Source organism: Microtus oregoni, unplaced genomic scaffold (genome assembly GCF_018167655.1).
Source record: "Microtus oregoni isolate MIOR12 unplaced genomic scaffold, Mior012 000074F_002, whole genome shotgun sequence".
NCBI classification, from domain to species: Eukaryota; Metazoa; Chordata; class Mammalia; order Rodentia; family Cricetidae; genus Microtus; species Microtus oregoni.
Window position 1 is genome coordinate 1399985 of NW_024543989.1, and position 24426 is coordinate 1424410.

Sequence of the window (24426 nt, forward strand, 5' to 3'; positions counted from 1 at the left end):
TCGGCAACAGCCAGTGCGAGCCACCACCTGAGCCTGGCAAGAGCTGGGGCGCACTCAGTCCTCAGCCAGCTTCTTTCCTTCTCTGGAGAGACTTGGCTGGAAGCGGGTCTGCCCGACATACCCATTCTACCCCCTAACGGGAGAACTCTTTTACTTTATTTGTTTGAAAAATTCGGGCCATCTCTTTATTTATCTCTGAGTCTCCCCGGAGGAGGCCGGGGTGGGGGGGGGGGTGCGCCTGGCCCGCCGAGTCGGGGGAGGGGGAGCGCGCTGAGAGGAGGGGACTGGGTGTAGCCTGGAATTCTCCGTCCTCGTGTTCCAGGCTGGCGCACAGAGTCTCCAGGCGCTAGCGCCACCACTGCCGCCGCTCCCCGCGCCATCCCGTCGTTGGCTTCGGGGATCGGGTGAGTGGGGTCATGACGTGCCGCGGGGGCCGCTCCCAGCCCCGCCCGCGCTGATCACGGACGCGGCAGTGCTCGCTTCGCCCCCCGGGCAGGGAGGCGGCACGGGGTGGGGAGGGGGCCCAGGGTAGGGCGGAGTGGGAGCAGCGCAGAGACCGCCAAGCTGGGGGGCTCTCCGGGCAGGCGCGGCTGCGGGCAGGAGGGCGTGTCTCCAGCCCGAGGGGACCCTCCCGAGGCGCGGCGCGGGACTCCCCCATGGTGGTGCCGCGGCTCCAGGAAAGCTCAGGGTCTTGTCTCCGCCGCCGTCGCCGCCGCCGCGGGCGCCACCACCACCACCACCGCCGCCGCCGCCGCCGCCGTCGCCCTAGCCCGCGCCGAGCTTGCGCCTCGCCCTCCTCCCGCGCCCGCTCTGCTCTAGGATGCTGCGGCAGGTTCTGCACGGGGGCTTGAGGACGTGTTTCTCCCGGCTTGGCCACTTCATTGCCAGTCACCCGGTCTTCTTCGCTTCGGCGCCCGTGCTCATCTCCATCCTGCTCGGCGCCAGCTTTAGCCGCTACCAGGTCGAAGAGAGCGTGGAGCACCTGCTGGCGCCCCAGCACAGCCTAGCCAAGATCGAGCGCAACCTAGTCAACAGCCTCTTCCCGGTCAACCGCTCCAAGCACCGGCTCTACTCGGACCTGCAGACCCCTGGGCGCTACGGCCGGGTCATCGTCACCTCCTTCCAAAAAGCTAACATGCTGGACCAGCATCACACGGACCTGATCTTAAAGGTGAGAGCAGGGCGGGTGCGGGCAGCCCCTGACGGGGCGACTGCGGCGGCTGCCGGGCTGGCTCCGCGCGGAGTCCCGGCTGAGAAAACCGCGTCTGCTATCCCAAGCGGTGGTTGCCGCAGGGGCTCCCCTAGACTGTGCGTCCTTAGGCAGCAGCCCGGAGTCTCTCAGACTCCAAGGCATGGAGCGTCCGGTCCGGGTCCCAGCCGGGCCCTGCCCTTACTGCCTCTGCTGTCACCCCGCAGCTGCTGCAACAGTTGGGGCGGCGGCGGCCACAGTGCTTTAGTCAGTGCGCTTGTTTTGGTCGCAATGGGCTTGGGGGCAGGGAGACTTTGGGATAACTGGGCAAAGAAGCGGAACAAGAGAATACATTCAAGAAAGTCCCGCTACTTGAGAAGAAAATACTATGTAGGAGGGGGAAGGTGAGGTTTAGAGACACCATTCCCCTATTCTCATTTTTCACCTCCCTTCCTCTAGTCCCTCCAGCCAAAGTGTTTTGGGAAAGGTTACTATAGCTTGAAAGTAAGGAACAGAGGAATGTGAGTTGGCATGGTAAGGAAAATAACACCCACCCACACTCAACCAAAAGTGCAGTCCCTAATGACGACCTGGCAGCCGCCAGCCCACTCCTCCCGGAGCAAGGTAGCCATGTCTGGGTTTGAGAGAAGGAAAATGGTGCTCGCAATTCAGTTATTTCATCTTTCATAGTATTTTCAATCCACTTAAATGCAACTTCTTTGGGAAAAGAGAGAACAGGTTGATACACTTTTATTGGGGTTTATTTGAACGCGTGGGTGAGGGCCAGATCCAGAGGCCGGAGATGAGGAGCCAGGATGTGGCCCTGAGAACATCACAGAAACACAGAACAGAAACTGCTTGTGCCATCCGTCTGAGGTGGGAATTGGATGTGAAAAGTGAGGCTAATGGTGATAACTTTCAAGAAGTTCCTAAGGAAAGCTGAGGAGTGATGACTAGAAATGGGAAAGTGGAGAGACCATGAGTGAAAACCAATTCAAATAAAATAAAAGTGAGGCTGTTCTATCTGAATCTAGGTGGAGACTGTGAGGTTTGTTTACTTCAGCTTCTGCTCTGGGGAGGGCAGACAGGAACCAGTCCCAGCTGAGATGCCAGAAGAATGGTGGAAAGTGCTGGTTTCCTGTGGGGTCTCTGGGAATAGTGGAAGGTTAGATTTCTCCTTCTGCCAACGGGAGTCTGCTAGTGAGCCTGGGGAAATCTTTACTCTGTCTCTTCCTCTCCAGGTAACCATGTGTCCCTAGAGACAACCTCATTTTCCTCTATAATTTCCCTCTCTGTTTGTTGACACACTACCCAGCAGCAATTAGTAAAGCGGGCACTCTGGCTGGGGACAGACTGGAATTAGAACATTCTCACATCGAGTGGCCTGTGGTATTTCTAATGACACACGAATCACCGCACATATTCAGTTATTGCTGAGATGTTTGCTTTTTCTCTGAGGTTGTTTTTCAACATCAAAGTGGGCTTTCTTCTTCTCAATACTTCAGAGCATATATTGTGATATACATAAATACTGTTATGAATATCTTCTCAAGAATGTGTGAGTAGAGCTATCTCAAGCTTAAGGAAACTAGAATGTAGCAAATCTGGCCAGTTGGAAATGCTTCATCTTTTTTTTTTTTTTTTTTTTTTTGTAGAGGAACTACCAAGTTATGTTTCTCCTTGAATCCCTCCACCAAGAGGTTTCCATTGGTTTTTTTCTCCCTCTCTAACAAACTACCATGCCACTGTGACAGACAGCCACCAGTTACATTCACTGTCAAGGTTAATGAGACATCATCAACAGACATATCAGATATTTTGCAATTATATTCTTTCTGTTTGCTTTTGATTGGTTCAAAACAAACAAACAAAAACATATAATAAGAAGACTGGATTGTTGAGAAACAGTCTGGCTTTGCCTGCATGTCACAGAACAGCCTTGAAATCATTGCACAGTTTCTAAAAAATGGGATGCTTCTTCATGGTTTAGGTATATGGGTAACAAAGCAAAGCCAAACAGTGGTCATAAACTCATTTCCAGATGATGGCTCTCTAGTCAAATCAGTTCGTACAGCTTATAACAATGCATACTTATGAAACATAGGGAATTGCCTTTGATTTTAAATTGGATATACATTTCATTCTTTATACACTCAACTCAAACCCTATTTTTGGTAGGTCTAGAGCAGGGGGATAGGAAAATGGCTCTTCAGTAGTCATGGCAATGTAAAGTGTGGGAGTAAGCACTCCCCCCACCCTTTCTTTTCCACTTAGAGACATGATGACTTGTCCTTTCCAAGAGGTATTGGGAGTGAAAGTGTTACTGTCACTGTCACTGCTAATGTAATTCCCATACTTTGTTATTAGCATCCAGGACAGCCCCACAGACATTTAACATTGTACACTACCCCTAATAGCCCCTGTGCATTTTAGAGCATCTCTTTTGAAGTTAAATGAGTGGGCAGAGCTTGAGCAGGGCTTGACTTTTCTGGGTACTGCCAAACTGCAGGAAGCAACTTGTAGGGGATGCATAAGGCACTTCAAGCATAATGTTTTTCTCTGCATAATTCTATTCAACAAAGGATATTGTTCATCATGTATTAGGACACCTACTTGCTGAACAAAAAGAGAGAGAAAAGATAAGAAGAAAAAAACATAGTGGAGGTTGGCATGACAAAAAAGGTTGACTTTTAAAAATGTAATTGAGAGAATAACAGGGAAAAGTCTGTTTGAAAATCACATTAATCTTGGTTCAGAGGTGCTTTCTCAAACTCGTGTAAATGATATGATTATGTTTCTCTGACACTTTAGTAAAGAATTTGACTCCATATTGTGTAGGAGGTGCCTTTCCCCAGCAATAGTTTCCTCTGAAGGCTGCAAGACAAGCCTTATAACTCAAGGTTATGAGTTTAGGCAGAAGTGGATAGAGTCCAGCGATGTTAAGGATGCCTTAGCAGTTCATTTTTGAACGCCCTCAAATAAACATTGATTTTAAAAAGTCTTTATTTTACTACACAATTACATTTGGCTCCTTATCCTTTTAACAGAAAAACAACAATGTTCTTATCAGCTGGTTTAAAAGTAAGACTTCACGGACTTTATGGATAAATATTTTCATGATTATATAAGAAGAAATTTTAGAACACCCTATTGTAAACTAATCCAGGTTATAGCCAAAAATATGGGATTTATCCTGAAATCATCCATGTAGAAAGAAGAATTAGTATAGCTGAGTCCTCAAGATGTTCTTGCCATCCTTTCCCTGCTTACAAGTTGTAAGCATATCCTATGTGTAGGGATATTGAGATAGGGACTCTACCACATTACAGGGTACAGACAGGGTACTCTTTAAAAGTTAACTGACTTATCCATGAAAAAAACACAAGGACAGAACTGGAACACAGATTTGAACTTATATCCTAGTGTTCTTTTCCTGAGATTGCCTTCCATTAAACTGTCTTTAGTATGATAAACAACTTCAATGATTTTTTTAAATGAACATTTTAGAATTATCCCAATGAAATATATTTGACCAAAGTCTTATTTATATCCCCTCTTCTACTATTGCTCTAATTGGATAATAAGGTTATTTTCTTGGCTATTTTTCTCTGGTAGATAGATAGATATATTCCAAATACCCAAAATAAAACATTATTTTTAATTATCAATGTATTAAAACATGAAAGATAAACATGGTTGTTTTCCTGATAAAGTGCTTATTCTCTGGCAGGATCCAGGCACATTCTATCTTTGGTCACCCACAGTCCCTAGCAGATACTTGATTGGTGAATAGACCCCTCCTTGCTTACTAAAGCATTTATGCAATAGGTAAAGAAAAATTCATAGAGGCTACCTTGAAATGTAACTTCAAAACGATGTTTCAATTTTTATAACTTTATAGGCAGTTCTCAAAAAAAAAACAGCAAGCTTTCTTCATTAATAACCTCTGCAGCCATATCAAAACATATTTTGGCTTTCAAATTGATTAGGGGAATTTCCTTTCTATTATATATTATGCCCACATCCTCAAAGAAACCCCACAGGATATTTAATTCCATACCAGAGAACAGACATATTCTCACTAAGAATGTGGTTTTTCATTTACTAGGGAATCTCATTTGGTTCAAATATTGAGTTTCCTTTTCATTTAAGCTCTTTGTGTTTAAGTACATTTGATAGAATTAAATTACAAACAAGATTAATAGAATTTAACTTAGAGGTATTTGATTCCAGCATTCTGAGAAGGGCAACACATTTACTATCTTAAGGTAATAAATCCTCTGGTAGCTAGATAAAGATTCCAGCTTATGGAAATTACCAGAAGAAATTATAATCTATATTTTGGCTAAATAGTTTTTACACTTAAAAATGTTTTCAACAAGACAAAACAAAATATTGCTAGGAACTGTGTGGGGTCCATTGTGCTTAAAATACCATCTGATTATTTACATGTAAAGTTTCTACATAGTATTCTAAAAGTTTGGCATTGGAGTCATTTCATGATGTCAGTACTATTGAAATAACTCATGAAACAATATTTCTCAACTGGAGATAACTGTGCCTCCACCAGGGGACAGCAAAATATAGTGATATTATTTGTTGTTATTATTATTATTATTATTATTTGTTATTATTATTGTTGTTGTTGTTGTCATAATGATGGCGAAAACATTGTGCCATTGATAATGGGTGGGTAGAGGCCAGAGACAGTGCTTAGAATTCTAAAATGCACCGTGTAATAACCCTCCAAACAAAATATTATCTGGCTCCAAATGACAATTGTGTAAGGTTAGAAAATTCCTTCTCTTCATATGTTTGTATTTATTGGGACCTTTTTTTCAACTATACTGATTAATGGGAAAAATATCAAAGAGAAGTTCATACACAAATGTCTTGCTGAAGATTGGGGATCAATGCTCTGACGTGTGAATTGGTGCTCTTGGACGATTGGGGAGACACCCTATTTTCCAGTGTAGTCTTCCTAAGATGTTATCCTGCTCTCTCCCATAACTTTATCCCTTATAAATTATACCAGCTGGAGAGGAACCGAGAAACTGAATATAATCTAACTTCTTGAAAGGCAAATCTGTGGACTTGATACCAGCCTTTGAGACTTGGCAGATAGTAATATGCCCATTATCAGTGTGCCTGAAGCTTCAGTCTATGGCACTTGCCCACTTAGAACAGGATTTTTCCGACTGTCTGTAAGACCCCACTGTGAGGGCAAATCTGTTGAGAAGACAAGCAGGCAGCACTTTGCTGCCTGTTCCAGCTGTTCTGCAAAAACTACAAAAGCAGAGCTTCATCCAAGAAACATCCAATCAAAGAACCTAGAGTTTGGAAAGCACTGTAAAGGTCATCTCAACAGACAGATTCAGGGATCTGCTCTTAGCATCTCTAGGTGTCTTGTTTGGTGATAGGTCCTGTGACAATCTGGGTAGTACAGTTCCTTCTATGAGTTATCCAGGTGGAAGACATTCTATGAAAAATCATTAAGTCAAGCCTGAAAGAGCAGCATTTTTGCATTTGTCCAGTCAGTGAATTGCCTTGTACATGCTATTTTTGCACTAGGAAAAATTAAGAGACTGAAGACATTGGATTCTCATTTCATGGGAAGTATACTCAAATAGCCTGAGTACAGAGTCACTCTGTGTTATCTGACTTTTAAGTACACTGCATTTGAATAGTTAGTATCTCAAGTGCCCACCCTGCTTTTCTCATTTCAATTTGAGGAACATTACAAGACAAGGTGGTGCATGCCTGTAATTCTAATACTAGGGAGGTTAAGGCTGGAGGTTAAAGAATTCAAGGTCCTTCTCAACATTGTGGTGAGTTAGTTGGAGGCCAGTCCAGTGTATATAAGACCCTGTCTCAAGAAACCAACAGAGATTTTTAAGAACAATCATTTGCTCTCCTCATGCAGGTAAGCATTTTGAACCAATTTTGGTTATTATATGAACCTAAATTGACATTTCAATATAAATCCCTAAGAGAAAAACCTAAGTTTTAAATCACTCCTAGGATCTTAGTAGATTCCACAAGGAAGGATAGATATTTCTTCAATAACTTCCCAAACTGAACCTTTAAGAATTCACAAGACAGACTTCAGAGAACTTTTAAGCATTTAACTGCCAAGCCCTTATGATAAAAAAGAAGGGAGTTAAGTAAAACAGTTTATTTTCCTCTTGAGGTTGCAGCATTCCTTGGAACAGAAGCTAGGGAAATCTGAGGCGATAAACTTTGACTTGGTGGGATGTGCCATCTGGAACCTGATTTGGGGGCTCAGTATGGGCCCTGACTGAGAAGTGAGATAGGCTTAAAGTAGACCTTTGATGTCACCAGCTTGGTAGTATATCTCAGCCAGCAGGCCTGTCTGCAGCACTGCCTGTGTCTCTGCTACATACCGGGAAGGCCAGAGAACTACGGAGGTATCCTGCCAGAGTGATTTAATGACCAGCAGGGGAGGTGAGTAATCCCTAACCTTTAAAACAAAACAAAACAAAAGGAAAATCAACCCCAGTTGTTACTTCATGTGAGATGCCCTGAATGATATATCATACATGTTGTGTCTTTGAGTTCACAATTCATATTTTGAACAAAATGGGGCAACGAGGGACTAGAGAAGCTAATTTGTGTATTAGTGTTCTCTCAGAAACTCTCTAGCAAAGGTTGTTTTTGGTATCTTTAAAAACCCAACTGTTCATTCTCTCCGAGGCAGAGGGAGAGGCAGGTGCGTCTCTGTGAATCCAAGGGTAGCCTGATCTACATAGTGAATTCCAGGATATCCAGGACCATATAGAGAACCTGTCTCAAAATAAAACAAAACAAAATTTAATTATTCAGTCTTCCACTTTAGATTTAAATCGTGAGTTCTAAGTATAGTCAAGATGAGAATTTATTTTAGTTTAAAGCTACTTATCATGGGAACTGCAATTAGAAAATGTCAATAGGAGAGTAAGAAGAAAATATAAGGAGTAAGAGGAAGCCAGCCAGAAGGACATTATCAAACAAGTGTCCACTGTGGGCACCCCAATCAAATTCTCATTAGCCAACTCAGAGAGACATTGGAAAATAGTGTGTGAAAAGCTGGCTCTTTATCCTCCAGTTCCAATTGATATACCTACATACAGGAATAATAAATTATAGGCAATTCTACACGTAGAGTTTTTCCCCACTTCTAATTATTTTAAAATCTCAATAAAGCACCACAGGTGATTGCACTAATTGACTTTGACATGTAGAGATAAGTGTAAGCTGAGAGAACATGGCTAGGACCACAAGAGCATCTGTCCTGAGGTCTTATATCTAGCCAGAGTTACGCATTTAGGAACTTAGGGCCCTGTTCCTAGATGATATCCATCCTTTCACTCAACTAAATGACTGTGACCTCATCTTCATGAAGCTTAAAGTCTTCAGACAGCATATCTGTTAATTTTCCAGTTTTCCAAGAACTACCAGATTCTGAATAGATGATTCCAAACAGGGCTTAGCACAACCAGATAATGTGGCTTTAGTTGCTAAAGTGCCACATCTAAATGGCTCATGTCCAGCCACACTCATTATGAGCTCAAATGTCTGTAGAGCTCCAGCTAATATCTAACATCTTAATACATTTATTATGGTTCTCCCTAGAATTACCCTTCTCCCTTTAAAATCCATTTCTCATACCTTCTACTTATAAGGCTTTCTCAGATTCATGGCTCCTTCTTGTCCTTAAATCTGCTTGACTTGCACTGGCATCCATATTTCATTAATGCTAAGTAGAAAGCATTACGTAATTTTCTGTATTTTCATGATACTTTCTCTAGGATGCTGATAAATATCTCCTAGATGCTAGCAAAATGTGTCGTGTGAATCAAGTATTTAATAATTAAATTTTTGGCAATTGTTGACATAGAGGATAGACAATGTTTTCTTCTTCCCTCTTGATTTATTTAGGTCAAAGAGATTTTCTTTCTATGATTTCTTTAGGTGGCTTCATTTTTCATCTCTGACAAACCTTGATGATAAGCATCCATTCCACTTCCAGATGGCTGAGGAGGAAGCCTTAGAAAATTAAACTCCTTACCAACCTCCTCTGATTTGTGTTCAGTTTGGGAAGGTATAAACTTCCACACTAAAAAATGTATCCCCATGGAGGAGGCAGTACACTCTGCAGTTCTCACCAGTATCTTCGAAGTCAATTGTTCACTCTATAGATGTCCTTTTTTGCGGGGGGGGGGGGGGGTGGGAGGCTGGAGTAAGTCTCAATATATTGGCCTCTCTCATACTCAAACACAAACATGAAATTTTTTAGCTTTGGAAATAAATATGCTTTGTGTATTCCTTGATGCTCTCTTATACTGCCAAAGCTTTGTCAATTCTGAATCACGCAAGAAAAAAACCTACTCTGTTATACAGCCACCAACTTCAGTGCTCAAACAAACTGACATTTAATCCCTTGATTTTGCAAGGTTTGAGTTGTTGGCTTTTGGTTTTGCTCTTGTGGTTGTATTGCATATGGATATGTGATACATCGAGTAAAGTTTACTTGATTGCACTCAGACTTTTTAACCAGCATACACACATCACCTGGGACCTTGTTAAACTATAGGTTTCAAGTATAGATTCTGATTCAGTGGTTTCTGGAATGGGGCTTGACAATCTGCATTTCATTTTTTTCTTTGGGGGTATTTTATTGTTTAGATAAGCTCTCTCGCTTTAGTCCAGGTTACTTCAGACGCTAGGCAATGATTCTACCTTAGCCTCAAAAGTGCTGTGACTACAAGCCTGAGGTTCCATGTCCAGCTTAGTCTGCTTCTCCATCAAGTTCTCAGGCAATACTGATGTTGTTGGTCAGCAGATCACAGTTTGAGTAACAGGGCTTAGATTTAGCTTTTGTAAATAGAATTATTTTTGAATCAAAAAAGCCAAGTTCACACATTCTTCTAACAACTTTGCGTGTGTGCACGTGTGTGTGTGTGTGTGTGTGTGTGTGTGTGTGTGTGTGTGTGAGAGAGAGAGAGAGAGAGAGAGAGAGAGAGAGAGAGAGAGAGAGCGTGTGTGTGTGTGTGTGTGTGTGTGTGTACTTTGGAGAAGTCGCTGAACTTCCTTTCATTTGTATTGGGTGCAATGACATCTTTTTTACCCATTTAAGGTAAGGCTACAATGAGATAAATATCTGGATACATTGTATAACCATATCCCCCTGTAGGGTGTGTGATTTTATTACTATTTGCTTTTTAAATGGCTTTTTTTCTTTATATGTGCCAGCTCTTCGAACATGATTACTGCCTGTTGAGTAAATAGAGAATGCGGTTTTTCTTTGATCCAAAAGGCAATAATTGGTGCTAGATCCACATCCTCAATACTCAGATTGGCCATGTATTGGTCTTTAATGACTCTAACGAGGTCATTATAGATGACTGAATTTATCCCATTGCTAAGCAAGCAGCAACTTCTACCCAAAGTTCTTATGCAGGCAGAGCTGTTGATGAGGTTGGGTGCTTGGAATTCCAATTCATTCAGGTAGTTTCTCTGGGCTCAGAACTCCTCCTCTTCAGCCTTAATAGGTGCTTTGCACACCAAAGGAAACCTTCAGTTCCCACCCAGGGAGCTGACATTGACGTGACATTCTTAGGGAGGCAGTGGGCTCTATTTTCAAGCCTTTCCAGTTCTAAGCAGCCTGCCCCCAAAAAGGAATTCTCCAGTAATTTAGGTGAGAGATTCCCTAACTTTGCTCTCTTGCTTAATTTACATGATGACAGTGTTTCCCTGGGAAATCTTGTCCACATAAGTAGGTCTGCAAGCACTTCAAAAGAAAGGGTGTTGTCAGAATTGCCCTAGATCAGGACAATCAGGCAAATGATAATTGAAAATTCTTTTGAAACTGAACTATTAGAAAATTTTACTGACTGGAGATTTTTATCATTATAGGTCAGTGTACTTTCTTACCCATCCGTTTGCAAGATTTATTTCTATAGGTCATAAAAGAAATCGATAATTAGGTTTAAAACAGATCCACCAGTCAAGAGTCATATACTTACCTGGTTTTTCCTGCCTAACACTATCAAACAAAACCATCTTCCTTGCTAAGAGAGGGTTAGTGGTGTTTCTCGGGTTTGAATGTGCTTTGGAAGTCCTTGGGAATCTGTAGCTGCATAAACTCTCAGGGTTGCTGATGCCATTCTGCTGACAACTCCTTGCTGTGTCTTTGTGTGTGCTTTTTAACTGTTTCTATATGCCAAAGTAGTAGCTCTCCAACTTGAGCCTAGATTTGTCGAAATGTAGACTGGATTCCACCATGATTTTCTGTGTCAGTATGACTGAAGTAGAACCTAAGACTGTATTTTTTACCAGATCTCTAAAGTTGTGCTCTGTCTCCTAGTCCAGGGACCATAGTTTGAGAACTCTGAGGTAAAACATCCCGGCAGTTAGTTACTATAATTAATTCTAAAATGGTATTCTTGCCTTGTAGAACTGGGCAATAAATGCAAGCAGGGGGTAAGAGTTATTTTTCATTGGTGAATTCTGGATGATATTATGATAACTTTTGTATAAAGAGTTCTACATGAATCTAAATATTGGAGGTTTTCAGCATAAACCAAGACACATTTCCTCAGTTGCCTGTCTCCAGGTGGTATAAGTTGACTCAAGGGGCTGAGCAGTATAAAGAAAACACTGAGACAGAGCAAGAAGTTCCACCCAGAGATAGACAGACAGACAGACAGAGACACACACAGAGTGACAGAGAATGTTACTGCTACCAGCATCCTATTTACAGTCACCAAAGCTTCTTTTCTCCCAGAGACTTTCTATGCTGGATTCTAAGGCATTTGCCTTTATAGAAGGTTCCATCAAAGCAAATCATCCCACAGCAGGCTCAGATAATAATAACTGCATGTTGTTTCTGAGACAGGACCCTAGCTATGTAGTTTGTTGTGCTGAAGAAATATTACTCATAGCACCTGTTAAAGATTATTAAGGCAGATAAAGACCTTATTCAGTCACGACTATTGAAATAGATATAGGATTAGTATAGTATTCTGTGACAGGAGAGAGAGTTCAAGATTGATTATTAATATAAGGGAAAGTGGTCATTTATAGTCAAGGAACAGGGTGGGGAATGGTGAATGAAAACTTATTAAGAAACATCAGGAATGAAGAGGAGATTCTGGCTACAGCAACCTGGCATGATTCTTGATGGAGGAAGGCCAGAGTGATTAGATATTACCTGAGGCATCCAGAAAATGAAGAATTTGGTCAGATGACCAGTGTAATACAGAGGAGGAAAAGGGGTTCTGGTTAGGTGGACTTTTGCTCAAATTATTTGACTCACAGACAGACAAGGAAGTCTAAAAGCCATGATCTACTTGGGAAGAAATCTCAGAAGCTTGGCTAGTTTGGCAAAGGAGAGAGTACTTATCGGTTTCCAGAAGTAAGTTGTCCACGTGGAGGACCTTGACAATGAATGTTCTGTCTTAACTACTGTTGGACTTTACTATTAGAGATAGATGGAATTCAGTAAGCTCCAATTTGGGCCAAGTAGAAGTAGTGCTTCAAAACCCTACAGGTCTGTGTTTTCAAGTTGTGAACTGTTGGAGGGTCCTCGATCAAGTTGCTTAAATTCTCTAGGAGTTCCATTTTGTTCCCTGAAAATTGTATCATTAAGACATAAATTTACTCTTGGCCTTAGTAAAGGCTTCCTCTCCAGGGCAAAAAAAAAAAATGAGAAAGCACATCCCTGAAACTTTATTCCAGAGTCTCCTCTACTACAGCCCCTTCAAAACAGAAGGCTTTGTGCTTCTCTTAGAATACTTAACAGAGTGATGGAAATCAACATGAGTCAGGAATTCATAAAGTAGTCTATACCACTGAAAAAGTACTTGTTATAGTAACAGGCACAAGTCCACTAAAAGACTGATATTTTTTTTTTCGAAGATTATAAAGCATTTCCCCTTCTCATGTTTTACCAGTATATGACAATGCTACAGTATAATAACAATATATTGTAGTTAAAATATCAGCAAGATACAAACTGTATTGGGACATTTGTGTAAGAAAGACAAAAGCCAACAAAGAGACCAAAACAAAGACAGTCAGGAAATTTGAAACTTTGGGGGCCCAAACAATAATGAACATTAAAATGGCACCTAGAAACTAGGTTAATGTAAATTCTCACTATGAGGGCCTATTAGCTCAGATTCTATTAATTGATAATATCCAACAGTGAAAAAAGTTTGACTCTGAGGAGCTAAAGGAAATATCAGAACCAAACTAGTCTAACACATATGCAGTTGTTGGGTATGTTCCAGTAGTCATGTGTTCCTCCTAGGAACCTTCATGAACTTGTCTTCATCAAAGTACCAACAGTGTCATCCTTTAAAGGTCTGCTTCTTGCCTGTCACTCATCATCTTGAGGGCAAGAACTGTCTTATTTACCATCCTGGTCACCTCAGAGCAGACGGAAGCTCAGTGACAGGTCATATGCCTCCACTTGCTGGGGGCATCTCAAATCTTCAGGAGTTTGATGAAAATTTAGATCCAGGTAGGAAGATGGGTACTGATGTGAACTGGAAGTTGGTTAACCTAAAGGTGAGGAGTCAAACTGTGGAAATCAAATTTATTGTCATGAAGAATTTAGTGGACAATAACAAGATCAGAGAATACAGAGTCAGTGTGTTTAGGAAAACCAAATGTGTAAATCACCAAATGTAGATTTACATAGAGGGAAACAAAAAGCTAGGTGAACAGGTAAGAGGAGGGGACAGTATTGAGTCAGGGAATTCATTATAGAAGTGAGGAAGTGTTTGAGTGAAATCTCAGAGAAGTCTGCTGAGTGCATTTGTTGGCCAGGGACATGGCAGAGAATAAACCATGCCCAAACATTGGCAGAACCTACCGAAATTCCATGGAATTTTCTATATGTTGAGCCATTTCAGATGCTCAAAATCCTTTTTCAACTTTACATCAATAATATTTACTTATGAATGTCTGTTAAGAGTTTAAGAAGATGGAGACTAAAAATTAGCTATAAATTTGTGTCCTTAGAAATTATGAATGAGCTGTGGATCAGTACATGGATAGAGTGACCTTGCAGTGACCTTATAAGGGAGTGGGAAGAACAGGGGCAAAGGGAGCAGGCATCAATTACTCTTTATGGTAAACATGATCTATCTTACTTGCTATATAGTCCAGACTGGCCTTCTACCTGCAACCAGCCTCCCCAGTACCAGTATTATATACATGTGCTACCACGTCCAGCATGAGTTCCTCTCCTAACTGTTACTTGGGGCCAAGAACTAGAAACTGTTTATAGATGGAAGATGTGCCTGAAGTTAGAAAACATCAGGTGAGTAAAGCCTTTTTACACATCAGCCTATTTTAAAGTTCATGAGATGGAATTTGTAGAGTTTGAGAACATAACAGAAGAGAGAATGAACTGTTCTAAGAAAGAAAAAGAGAAAAATGCTAACCAATGAAAGAAATTGTGTTTAGAGAGAGGAAAAGTCGTGGTTTTGATTTTCACAAATGAGAATGATGGATGTAGATGCAGTTATCCTTAAGAATTTAGTAGCGGCATGTTGAAAAACTCAAACCATCAAACTACGGGAATGGGAGCAGAAGTGAATCTTGTCAAATGCCAAAGAAAGAACATTCTAGTATTTGTGTCTTTGACACCAAATGACAATGAAATGAGAAGAGAGTTTGAGCAATAAAACAATAGTACAGTGTCTCCTTCTCATTTGCTCTCAATGGCCTACATGGGCTTTAGCATGTAGGCCAGAAATTGAAGTGGTAGAGAGGCAAGCTAAAAGAGTTCACACTGGAAATGTTTTGGTTTTGGGATAATATGATTTACAGATAAAAAGGATTTATTCAAGATTGGTTTTTTTTGTAGTTGAATAGCTCATCAGAAGAGACTGCAATGACTAAGAATAATTTAAATAGAAGACGGAAGAGTGACCTTCCAATTCTATCACGTCTAACTACCTGTTAACGATGATTGTGTGTTAGAATCATCAGAGTGATTCAAATATGTTACATAAGACCACACACTCACTTATTTTCATTCCAGTGTCCAAAAACTAGAGTGACCTACTCCAAATGTGATTCACAGTCTGGCAGCCTCTCCATCTTTGGAGATCTTGTTTGTAATGAAAACTTTCGGGCCCTACTTACACTATTAAATCAGCTACTTACACTATTAAATGGACTGAAACATCATCTAGAGTGGGGCCCACACATGTCCCCTTTTGTGAAGCTAACCTCTAAGGTTCTAATGTGGAATCAGAGTTGAGATCATCCCTGATAGGAAGAAAAGATCATTTCAAAATTTCCTTAAACTATTGTGATAAAAGTTTGTATCATTCTACATATATACCAAAAAATTATATGCAAAAACTGGTAGCACCCAAATCATGCCTAGAGTTTATATCATCATACCAAAGAGAACATCATGGTTTTAATAGTGTACTATAGTTATACAAGATACAAGATTGCAGGAACCTCAGTGGTTCTAGGCCTCCTTAGCCTCCTTATTTCCCAGGGAAAGATGAGTGCACTATCTGCCCCTTCTGCAGCCCCATGACATAGGACAATCAAACACAATAGAGAATCAGGTCAAAGCAGGAACTAAGTTTATTACTGTGACTCAGTATAGGTTAAGTGACATTGTGTGATGTGTGGGTACCTCTAGCCAATGAGAGACAGCCAAGCCCTCCCTCTGTCTGGAGGGGCATCTACCTAGATTTTGCTGTCTCATCCTCATTCAGTTCCCTCAAACTAGAGCCAGGCTTTTCTCTGTCTCACAGGCCTCGAGGTACAGGCCCTGAGAACATTTTGGCCCAACAGGGTGGGTTATATATGGGAACTCTGAACTCTTGTTTGTGACTTCAAAGCATTGTCTACCATTATCTAAGAAGTGAGCAGGGATTCATCACTGGAGGCCTTCCAGCTTATAGGTTTTCCAAGCACAACCCAGGAAAGGAGGATGCAGAAGCAAAGGTAAAACCAAGAAAAGTTAAGAAGGCTGCTCTTGCTCTTGCCATTTTCTTTTAATCAAAGAAGTAAAACATTTTGGGGGAGGAGCAGTTCGGCAAGTTTTCTACCACTGGACTATATCCCCAGTCGTATCTCCATTTTTTTTTTAATTTTGAGAGTTGGTCTCATTAAGTTGTTCCAAACTGGCATTGAAATTGCTCTGTAGTCCATGTTGCCCTTGAATTTCTGATCCTTTTGCCTTAGCTTCCCTAGTAGTTGTTATTGCAAGCCTGCCCCATCAGTCCCAGAAAAAAAAAATGTAAAAATTTGAGCAAGATTGGAGAGATGGCTCAGTGAGTAACAGCACTTGCTGTGCAAGCATGAATGCATGAGTTTGAATCCCCAACACCCTTATTAAAAAGCTGAATATAGTCATATACATACCTGTCAGGCCAGAACTGTGAATGGTGGCAACAAGAGGATCACTGGGGCTTTCTGAGTCCCAGTTTACTTCCAGGTTCAGTGAGAAACCCTCTCTGAAAGGGATAAAGCAGAGAATGGTGGAGCATGACGCCTTACATTCTCCTCTAGTCTCACATGTTCACCCCCACGCATACACACAGATACCAGTACCATGCCACACATGTAAAGACCAAAAAACCCCTTACTTAAAATATGTAGTCAAAATCCTTTTAACCTAATCTATCTTCTCGTTTATCAAAAATGCATAGAGAAAAAGAGAGGAGAAGCAGGGTGGGTGGCCAGTGGGCCATTTTGCAGAGTCATCTGTCAAAGTTACCCATCTCCACCAAGAGCTTTACCCATTGAGTTACTTGCTTCACACTGGGAATCTCCCTTTCTAAAGTTATTTGCAAAACATGTGAAAATATTTCTGTTTCAGAGTGATCTGATCTTTAACATTTCAGGTTTCCTCTCTTGTTCCTTGAAAAGAAGAGTTACAAAGCCTGCTACGACTTACTATAACAATACAGAGGCACTCTGTAATACTCACTAAACACATTACAGAGTTTAGCAATTGTTTGAACTGGCTAACTTGACACGGAAAACAATTTATAAGAATACTGTGCTGTCTTCTCAGTTCTTCTGTTACACGATGTCTCAGCATTAACAAGAGTAACACCTAAGCTCTCCCACTTCTTAAATGAACTGAAACCTTGTTTGAGGTCTGTAGGCTGCTTTATATTGATTCCAGGGAAATTATTTCTACCTGGAAAGAAAAATGACAATGTTTAAGCTTCTTTATTCTTCATTCCTGTGTGCTATTATTTCTAGAAATGCATATATTAATCTTGCATGTATTCTCTTGAGCACCGGGCTAGAAAAGTTGTACTCTACTTGTTTGTTTATTTCTTTTTTTTTTTTTTTTTTTTGATTTTTCGAGACAGGGTTTCTCCGTAGCTTTTGGTTCCTGTCCTGGAACTAGCTCTTGTAGACCAGGCTGGCCTCGAACTCACAGAGATCCGCCTGCCTCTGCCTCCCGAGTGCTGGGATTAAAGGCGTGCGCCACCACCGCCCGGCTGTTTATTTCTTTTTAAACTGCCACCATATCTTGTACAAGAATATGAGAACATGCACTCAATTTAATTTATGCTTTTGTTCTTGTTGGCTTGTTGCTTGTATTTTTACTCATTTGGCCTTTGAGAACTAGGCAGTACTTTTTACTTAATCACCTCTCAGTATTGAGACTGCTTAATGGACGCTGGCGATGCCAAGAAGACCATATAAGAGTATGCCCACTTGCCTGGAATGTTTGTTTTATCTTATACCTTCTCTTGGACACTGTGTGCTGGGAGCAGGAATATAATAAAAACTGAAACTCAGCTCTTTCTTAGACAGCTAAGAGAACATGGTCATTAAAAGTTGGCAAGTGATGAAATAGATGTATCTACACAAAGGGTATCAAGAAGAACCTAACCAGCATTTGCAATACAGTCTTCGTGGAGGAGATGTTGTCTAAGCTGAAGCTTCTGACAAACCCATACTAGAAAGACTTGTCTATTCACTATGCCACCCTTCTAGAAACAGTCCCAGATTCTTAATAATGCTGATTCATGGAAACATCTCCCCCTAAACAGAAGATATAGGACTATTAAAAAATACTGTATAGACCCTTTCTGGGCCATATCACATAAGTACCTGAAGAATATCATATTACTAAACATGGCCACAAAACATTTGTTTTCTGATAAATAATATGACCCTTACACCATGAGAAAGGCATTTGCTCTATGACAAAAACATCACTAGATAGCCAAGAATATAAGATTTCTGGCCATTCAATCTGCCTCATGAATAGCACAGCTGGGCAAAGGTGCCAGCTCCCATTTTCTGCTTGAGATTACAGAAAGTTTCTCAGTACACAAAAGAATAACTGGGCAGATCAAGTGGATATTTCTGATGGACGCTTTATATTTTCTCATTAGGAAATCCTGTTTTGACAATGAGGAAGCTGAAGACCCAGAAGGATAATTTGTTCAAGGTCATCAAGAAGTTATTTAGTTGGCTATGGACACGGGGTCTGTGTGAATCCTATGCCAGATTATTGTTTCTAGAATGTCATGTCGCTTCGGAAACTCTCCTTTCTTTTGGCATATCTCACAATTCTCACTAGTCTTGAACTTTGATTTTTTCCCTCCAAATCAATAAGGAAAAGACACAACAACCCAATAATCCAAAGGGCAAAAGACTTGAAAAGGCACTTTGGACAAGAAAATAACCACAAAGATAATGAGCACATGGAAAGGTGCCTAGTTAGCTTCAGTCACCACAATAATGTAAATTAAAGCCAAAAATGGGATACCGGTGGACACCAACCGGAATGGTGAAAGTCATAAATAATGCCAAATATTTATTTCTGAGAATATGGGGCAACCCCAACTCTAAAATATTTTTCATAGGCATGTAAAATGATCTATTTACTCCAAAGTTTGTATATCCAGTGGTATGCAGGAATTGGCTCCTGAATTCTCATTGACCACATCTTTTCCTACTTTGAATGCCCTGAATAACTTGAAATTGCAATTATGGAGGTGTTTACAAATTTCAGACAGAACTGTTTTTTGTTAGAGAATTACCAACACATCACTATATACCTAAAATCAATAATTACATATGTCTTCCAAAGCCTCTGTCCATGGAATTTTTATTTATAAAAACACCAAAATGGAAATCACCTAAAAGGTCCTCCAACATAGAATGGGACAATAAAATGCAGTACCTTCTCACAACAGATTACTTGCACATTGAATACAAACAAAAAACTGCTTAAAAGCACAAGACAAATGGATTGTGAAGGCTATTTTATTAGTAACAAATGCATTACGCATGCATGTACATACTACACAATTATATTTAGAAGAAGCTCAAGACAAAACAAGTAAATATTAATCGATATTAGAACATTTTTTCTTTAGGATTCGTGGCAGTATTAGCTAGGAACAGACATAAAGGGTCATTTTGGTGTTATAGATATTCTCTCTTGACCAAGACGATACTGTTAAGGGTATGTGAACAGATAGTACGTACACTGTACATTCAAGATATGTATACTTTTTACCATGTACAAGTTACACCTCAGTGACGACGAGTGTATGCTCATGCATATGCACAGTCAATGACCCTGTCTTTAAAGTGGAAGAGTACAAAGCATCTGACAAGGGTGAATACCAGCAAGAAGAAAGGCATCCCAAATCTTGGCCGACAGATCCACTCAGTTTTAACCGAAGTCCTACACACTGCCACCATGGAAACTTTCAACACCTGTACTGGCAGCACCACTGATGCATGGAGAATTTGCCTCCACCAGCACAGACTCCCCAAGTACATCATTGCCTGGGAAAGGATCCAGTGAACACATCAGCTGTCTCTCCCACACACTTACTGCCATAACAGCAGAAATACAGAAATGTAAAGATAGGGACTCTTATCCAGCTTGGGTAACATGCCAACATTCGCTGTCAACAGAGAACACTGAAGCCTGAGACCTTACGTACTGAGGTAGTCAGGAACTATACGAAGAAGCTTCTAACTAAGTTGCTACACTTAAAGGTCCTTTCCTCAAAATAAGTAGAAGTAAAAGATGGCTACTTTTTATTATCATAAGCAATCAGAAAATGAGATATCATTGTCATTCTACTGTTTTCTACTCCCGGTAGAATGCAAACCCAAGCCCTTCTTGAGGAGTTATGGTACAGCCATGGCAGCAACATACCCCAGACCCTGCCATGTTAGTTCTTTTGATCTTTAATGAAAGATAATAGAGTTATTCCCCAAAGAAAGAAGATGTGCAGTTGGGAGCATCCTATCCTCTATACACATTAACTTCTGAATATGACTTGGAGACGTAATAATTGCATACCTACTATGTGTCTCATCAGAGAAAAAAAATGTGTCCCTATTGAAAGATTGGCGAGAAGATGCTCATGTGATTTCTAACTTTACTCTCAGTGCGAGTTTTTTTTAACTACATATTCATATTTGAATCTCGATGACTTGAGGTGGTGGTTTTGGAATAATTTAGTGTTTTGAGGACACTAAGAACATTCCAGGGGCATTAGGCAATACTGAACATTGTTTGAGTTTATGTTCCCCTACAAGCCAACCCTAAAACAAGAAATCAGATAAAGACAGTTTATTTGAAGACTAATTAGAGGAGGAACAGAGAAGTAAGCCATAAATAGGGAAAAGCCTAAAAGGGTGTGCAATTCAGCAGGCGATTGCTACAGCATCTGGACCATAATATCACTAGGGCAGCTCAGGCAACCCAGTTTAAAACACACCACAGAGTGAGCCCATCCATGGAAAGGGAGCTAGATTTTAAAACATCAACTCCCATCTGTCATTGGTTGAGGACTGCTCCCAAAAAATGTTAATTTCCCAGCACTTCTGGCTTGCCAAGCAGATGGCAAAGTGGGCTCTTTGACAAAGAAGTGTGTATGCTGGCATCTGAAGTTGGGCAGGTGTGCTCTCAAGAGATAAGGGCTAGAGAGGATTTTAACAGGGTACCAAACACATCTGCTACCAAATAACATCAAACAATGGCCAGGAATTTCTGTACTTGTGTGATCTGTGCCTGCCTTTTCGAAGTGTACATACAGATGACTTAAAGGCCACATCAACTAAATTCACACATTTGTAAATCTTTAATTATTAGATGACCCATTGAAACAGAAACCAGAGAAATGCAGTACCAAGAGTTTATCAGGACCTAAGACCTGAAAGTTGGTTTCCAGTTTTATTACCTAGTTCACTTCTTGGCATAAGTTGTCCAGATCAGTAAAAATAGAGGTAGAGACATAACTCCACCCTCTTCAAGTTAGTATGAGCTCCAGGGTTTCAATCTTTCAGAAATGTAGTAGATCTTGTACTGCTGTGTGATGCTCTCTGTTTGCTTCAAGGCCACATTATTTCCAAACGCAGCTACCACACTTTAGGCAGAGTGATCTGCCCAAGAAACTATTGTGATTAGCTAGTCCAGTTTGAGACCTTCCTTGGCTTCCAGTTGCCTTCAGGAAAAAGTTTATTTTCCAACTTTAGTAGATAAGACACTGTGGTCTTTTCTTGGCTCTTTAATTTTCCACTATGGTGAGTCTCTTTCTTTCTCCCACATTCCTTAACACAAAGTAGGAGGAACAAAATAGAAAAAAAGAAACAATTTGTATGCAAATTTTATGGTCACAATTCCCACCTGCTAAGCTCTTCGCCAGTTCCAAACCCCTGGCCAAGCCTCTCCTCAGGATGAAATCTTTAACATTCTGAACCTCTCATTTAGAGGTTAATCCTCCAAAAAGTCTTCCCTTAATACCTCAAACTTCTGTCTTCTCAGAAATGTGAACATATTTTGTAATAATGTCATTTGTCTTATTTTCTGAATGCTCTGAGCGATCAGAACTGTTTTTATTACGTTCACATGACCCACATTAAGATTTATTCAAAGTTGCTAAGAATTTTTTTCTTTTACTTCATAAATGAAAAGATCACTCTTCATCTAACCTGTTTCCTCTCCAATTCTGTGTTGCATAGCACCCTACTACCATACACATGTGTGTGCACATACTCACTTATATGTCCTTCACCCTCCACTACACACCAACAAAGTAGACCTGTTCGCTGCAGCCCATTGCACCGTTTTACCTCCTCATGTCATAGCAGCCTTGGCTCTTCACTTTCTGGTTCGCCCGTGCTAATCAATTCAGAGAATATAGTCATGCTTTAATGTCCTTCATCTCCCCAGGGTTTACATAATGCCCAACATAGTATACTCACTTAGAACCTGTTGAAGAAATGAGTCTTTGCTATAACTGATGATGAGATACAAGATAAATTCTCTGTATGACCTCTACTTCTCAACAAAGCAGAAAGACTCTGCCAGACCACAATTCCAGTGTCAGAAACCCATCAGTAAGCCTGAAAATCAGCAATCATTGTCAACATTAAAGATAGAAATCACATAGAGTGATATCTTTGGGTATTAAAGAAACTTTTCTCTCCTGGCTAGGTAAACTACCTCTAAAGGCCCCCTGTCAGTGAGATGGCTCAATGAAAGGCATTTGTCAATTACAGGAGAGTGGCAGTGTTCAGGAAAGGGAACTTAGATATCCTGAGGGTTCTGTGGAGGCTACCATCTCCGAAGTAGCAAGATAAACCAACCTGCTGAATCTCACACATCACAGCATTTAGCTGGAAAAAAGTTGCAATAGAGAAATAGTGAGTATGGTTAGAGATGGAAGGGTTTTTTTTTTTTTTTTCCAAATTTCCTTCCTTGATGCCTTTACTGTGGTAGCATAGCATCACATGCAATATTTTAGGTTCCCAACAATACTAGGGCTATAAGCTAAAAGACTACAATTGAAGTTCCATGGTGAAACAAACAGATGAAGTCATATTGGCGGTTGTATCCTTTGGGACATTGAAAGGCAGCCTAAGTTACCTGTGATGTGCTCTCTTTAGAGGTGTTGCTTCTATGAGATGAACAGTGCATTTTTGTACTTCCAATATTTTTGCTTGTGCACTATATCTCAGACATATTTGAAACACAGAAAGTAAGTAAAAAAATGGTTTGTTCTAAAATTTATCATCCATGTCCAGTCAGCTTGTTATACAAGTGTAAGTGAATTGTCAAGTTTTTTACTCCTGTGCTCTTTTCATCATCAAAATTAGCACAAAATATGAAAACAATGTTCCTGTTGGTATGATAAATTTCATGATTACAATATACATAAAAATGTTAATAACGTACACACAATTAAGTAGACATGACTTTTTTAGATGATAGGACACAGTTTTCTATGTGTTCAGGTTTTTAAATTTTATTTTTCTTCTAAAACAATCCAATATGCATAAAAAAATTAAACTGCCCTGTAAAACTAAGCATAGTATTATGTCAAATTTGGTGTGTGTGTGTCGGGGGTAAGGTGTAAGGCTAGCTGTTGCTCTAATGAGAACAACCACTTGTCTCCAGCAGGAATTTGAATAGGATCAAGTTCAATGTCATCTGTTTATTTAAGATGTAAATGATGTGCATGTAGCACAGTAAGAGCCTATGGGTACAAATGAAGTTACCATTCCCGGTCACCAGAGGAACTTTAAATCCGCAAGAAAGAACAAACTCTGAAGGTTCAATCAACACATCTTTGGGCTCTGGTGTGCTTGGCACTGTTCTATGTGCCTAGGATACAGATTAAATGAACCAAAATTCCTGCCTCAGAAAGTACATAACTGCCTTTAAGAAAGGATGATACTCAATTACCCTAAAACCTATGAATTACATCTGATGTTTTGCAGTAAATCTGAAGCTACTATCCTTGTTATCAATAAAGGTTTTCTTCTTTGTTTATCTGCCTGCCCCCACCCTCCTCCTGCCTGGCAACATAGTGTTAATCTCACAGATGTTAGGAGAAAGACCACTGACTAAAATCCTGGCCAAATTAATTAAAGTAAGCTTTATTTGTAATATAAGCATTATATTTGAGAAGCTGTTCCTCCTAAGGGTTTAAGAGATCAATGCTGGACATGGGGAAGATAAGGGATTTTATGGCTCTGGTTTCCAGAAAGGAAATTTGGTAAATAAATAAGCAGAGGTCAAAGAAGGGGAACATGAGCATAACAAGTTGGTCATAACAACCTTCTGAAACATAGGCATGGTTGCAAGGTAGTCATAACAACCTTCTGATACATAGGCATGGTTGCAAAGTGGTCATAACAACCTTCTGAAACATAGGTATGGTTGCAAAGTGGTCATAACAACCTTCTGAAAC

At 40.5% G+C, this 24426-nt stretch overlaps 1 protein-coding gene across 1 annotated transcript in view; it reads left to right on the forward strand.

Annotated features, from left to right (window-relative positions):
• Nucleotides 1-526: 526 nt before the first annotated feature.
• Nucleotides 527-24426, forward strand: part of LOC121441231 (patched domain-containing protein 1) — a 52152-nt gene continuing 28252 nt past the window's right edge. Inside the window, exon 1 of the mRNA XM_041642389.1 lies at nucleotides 527-1171. Coding sequence (XP_041498323.1) covers nucleotides 821-1171 — 351 coding nt within the window. The 5' untranslated portion in view covers nucleotides 527-820. The remainder of the gene's footprint in view (nucleotides 1172-24426) is intronic.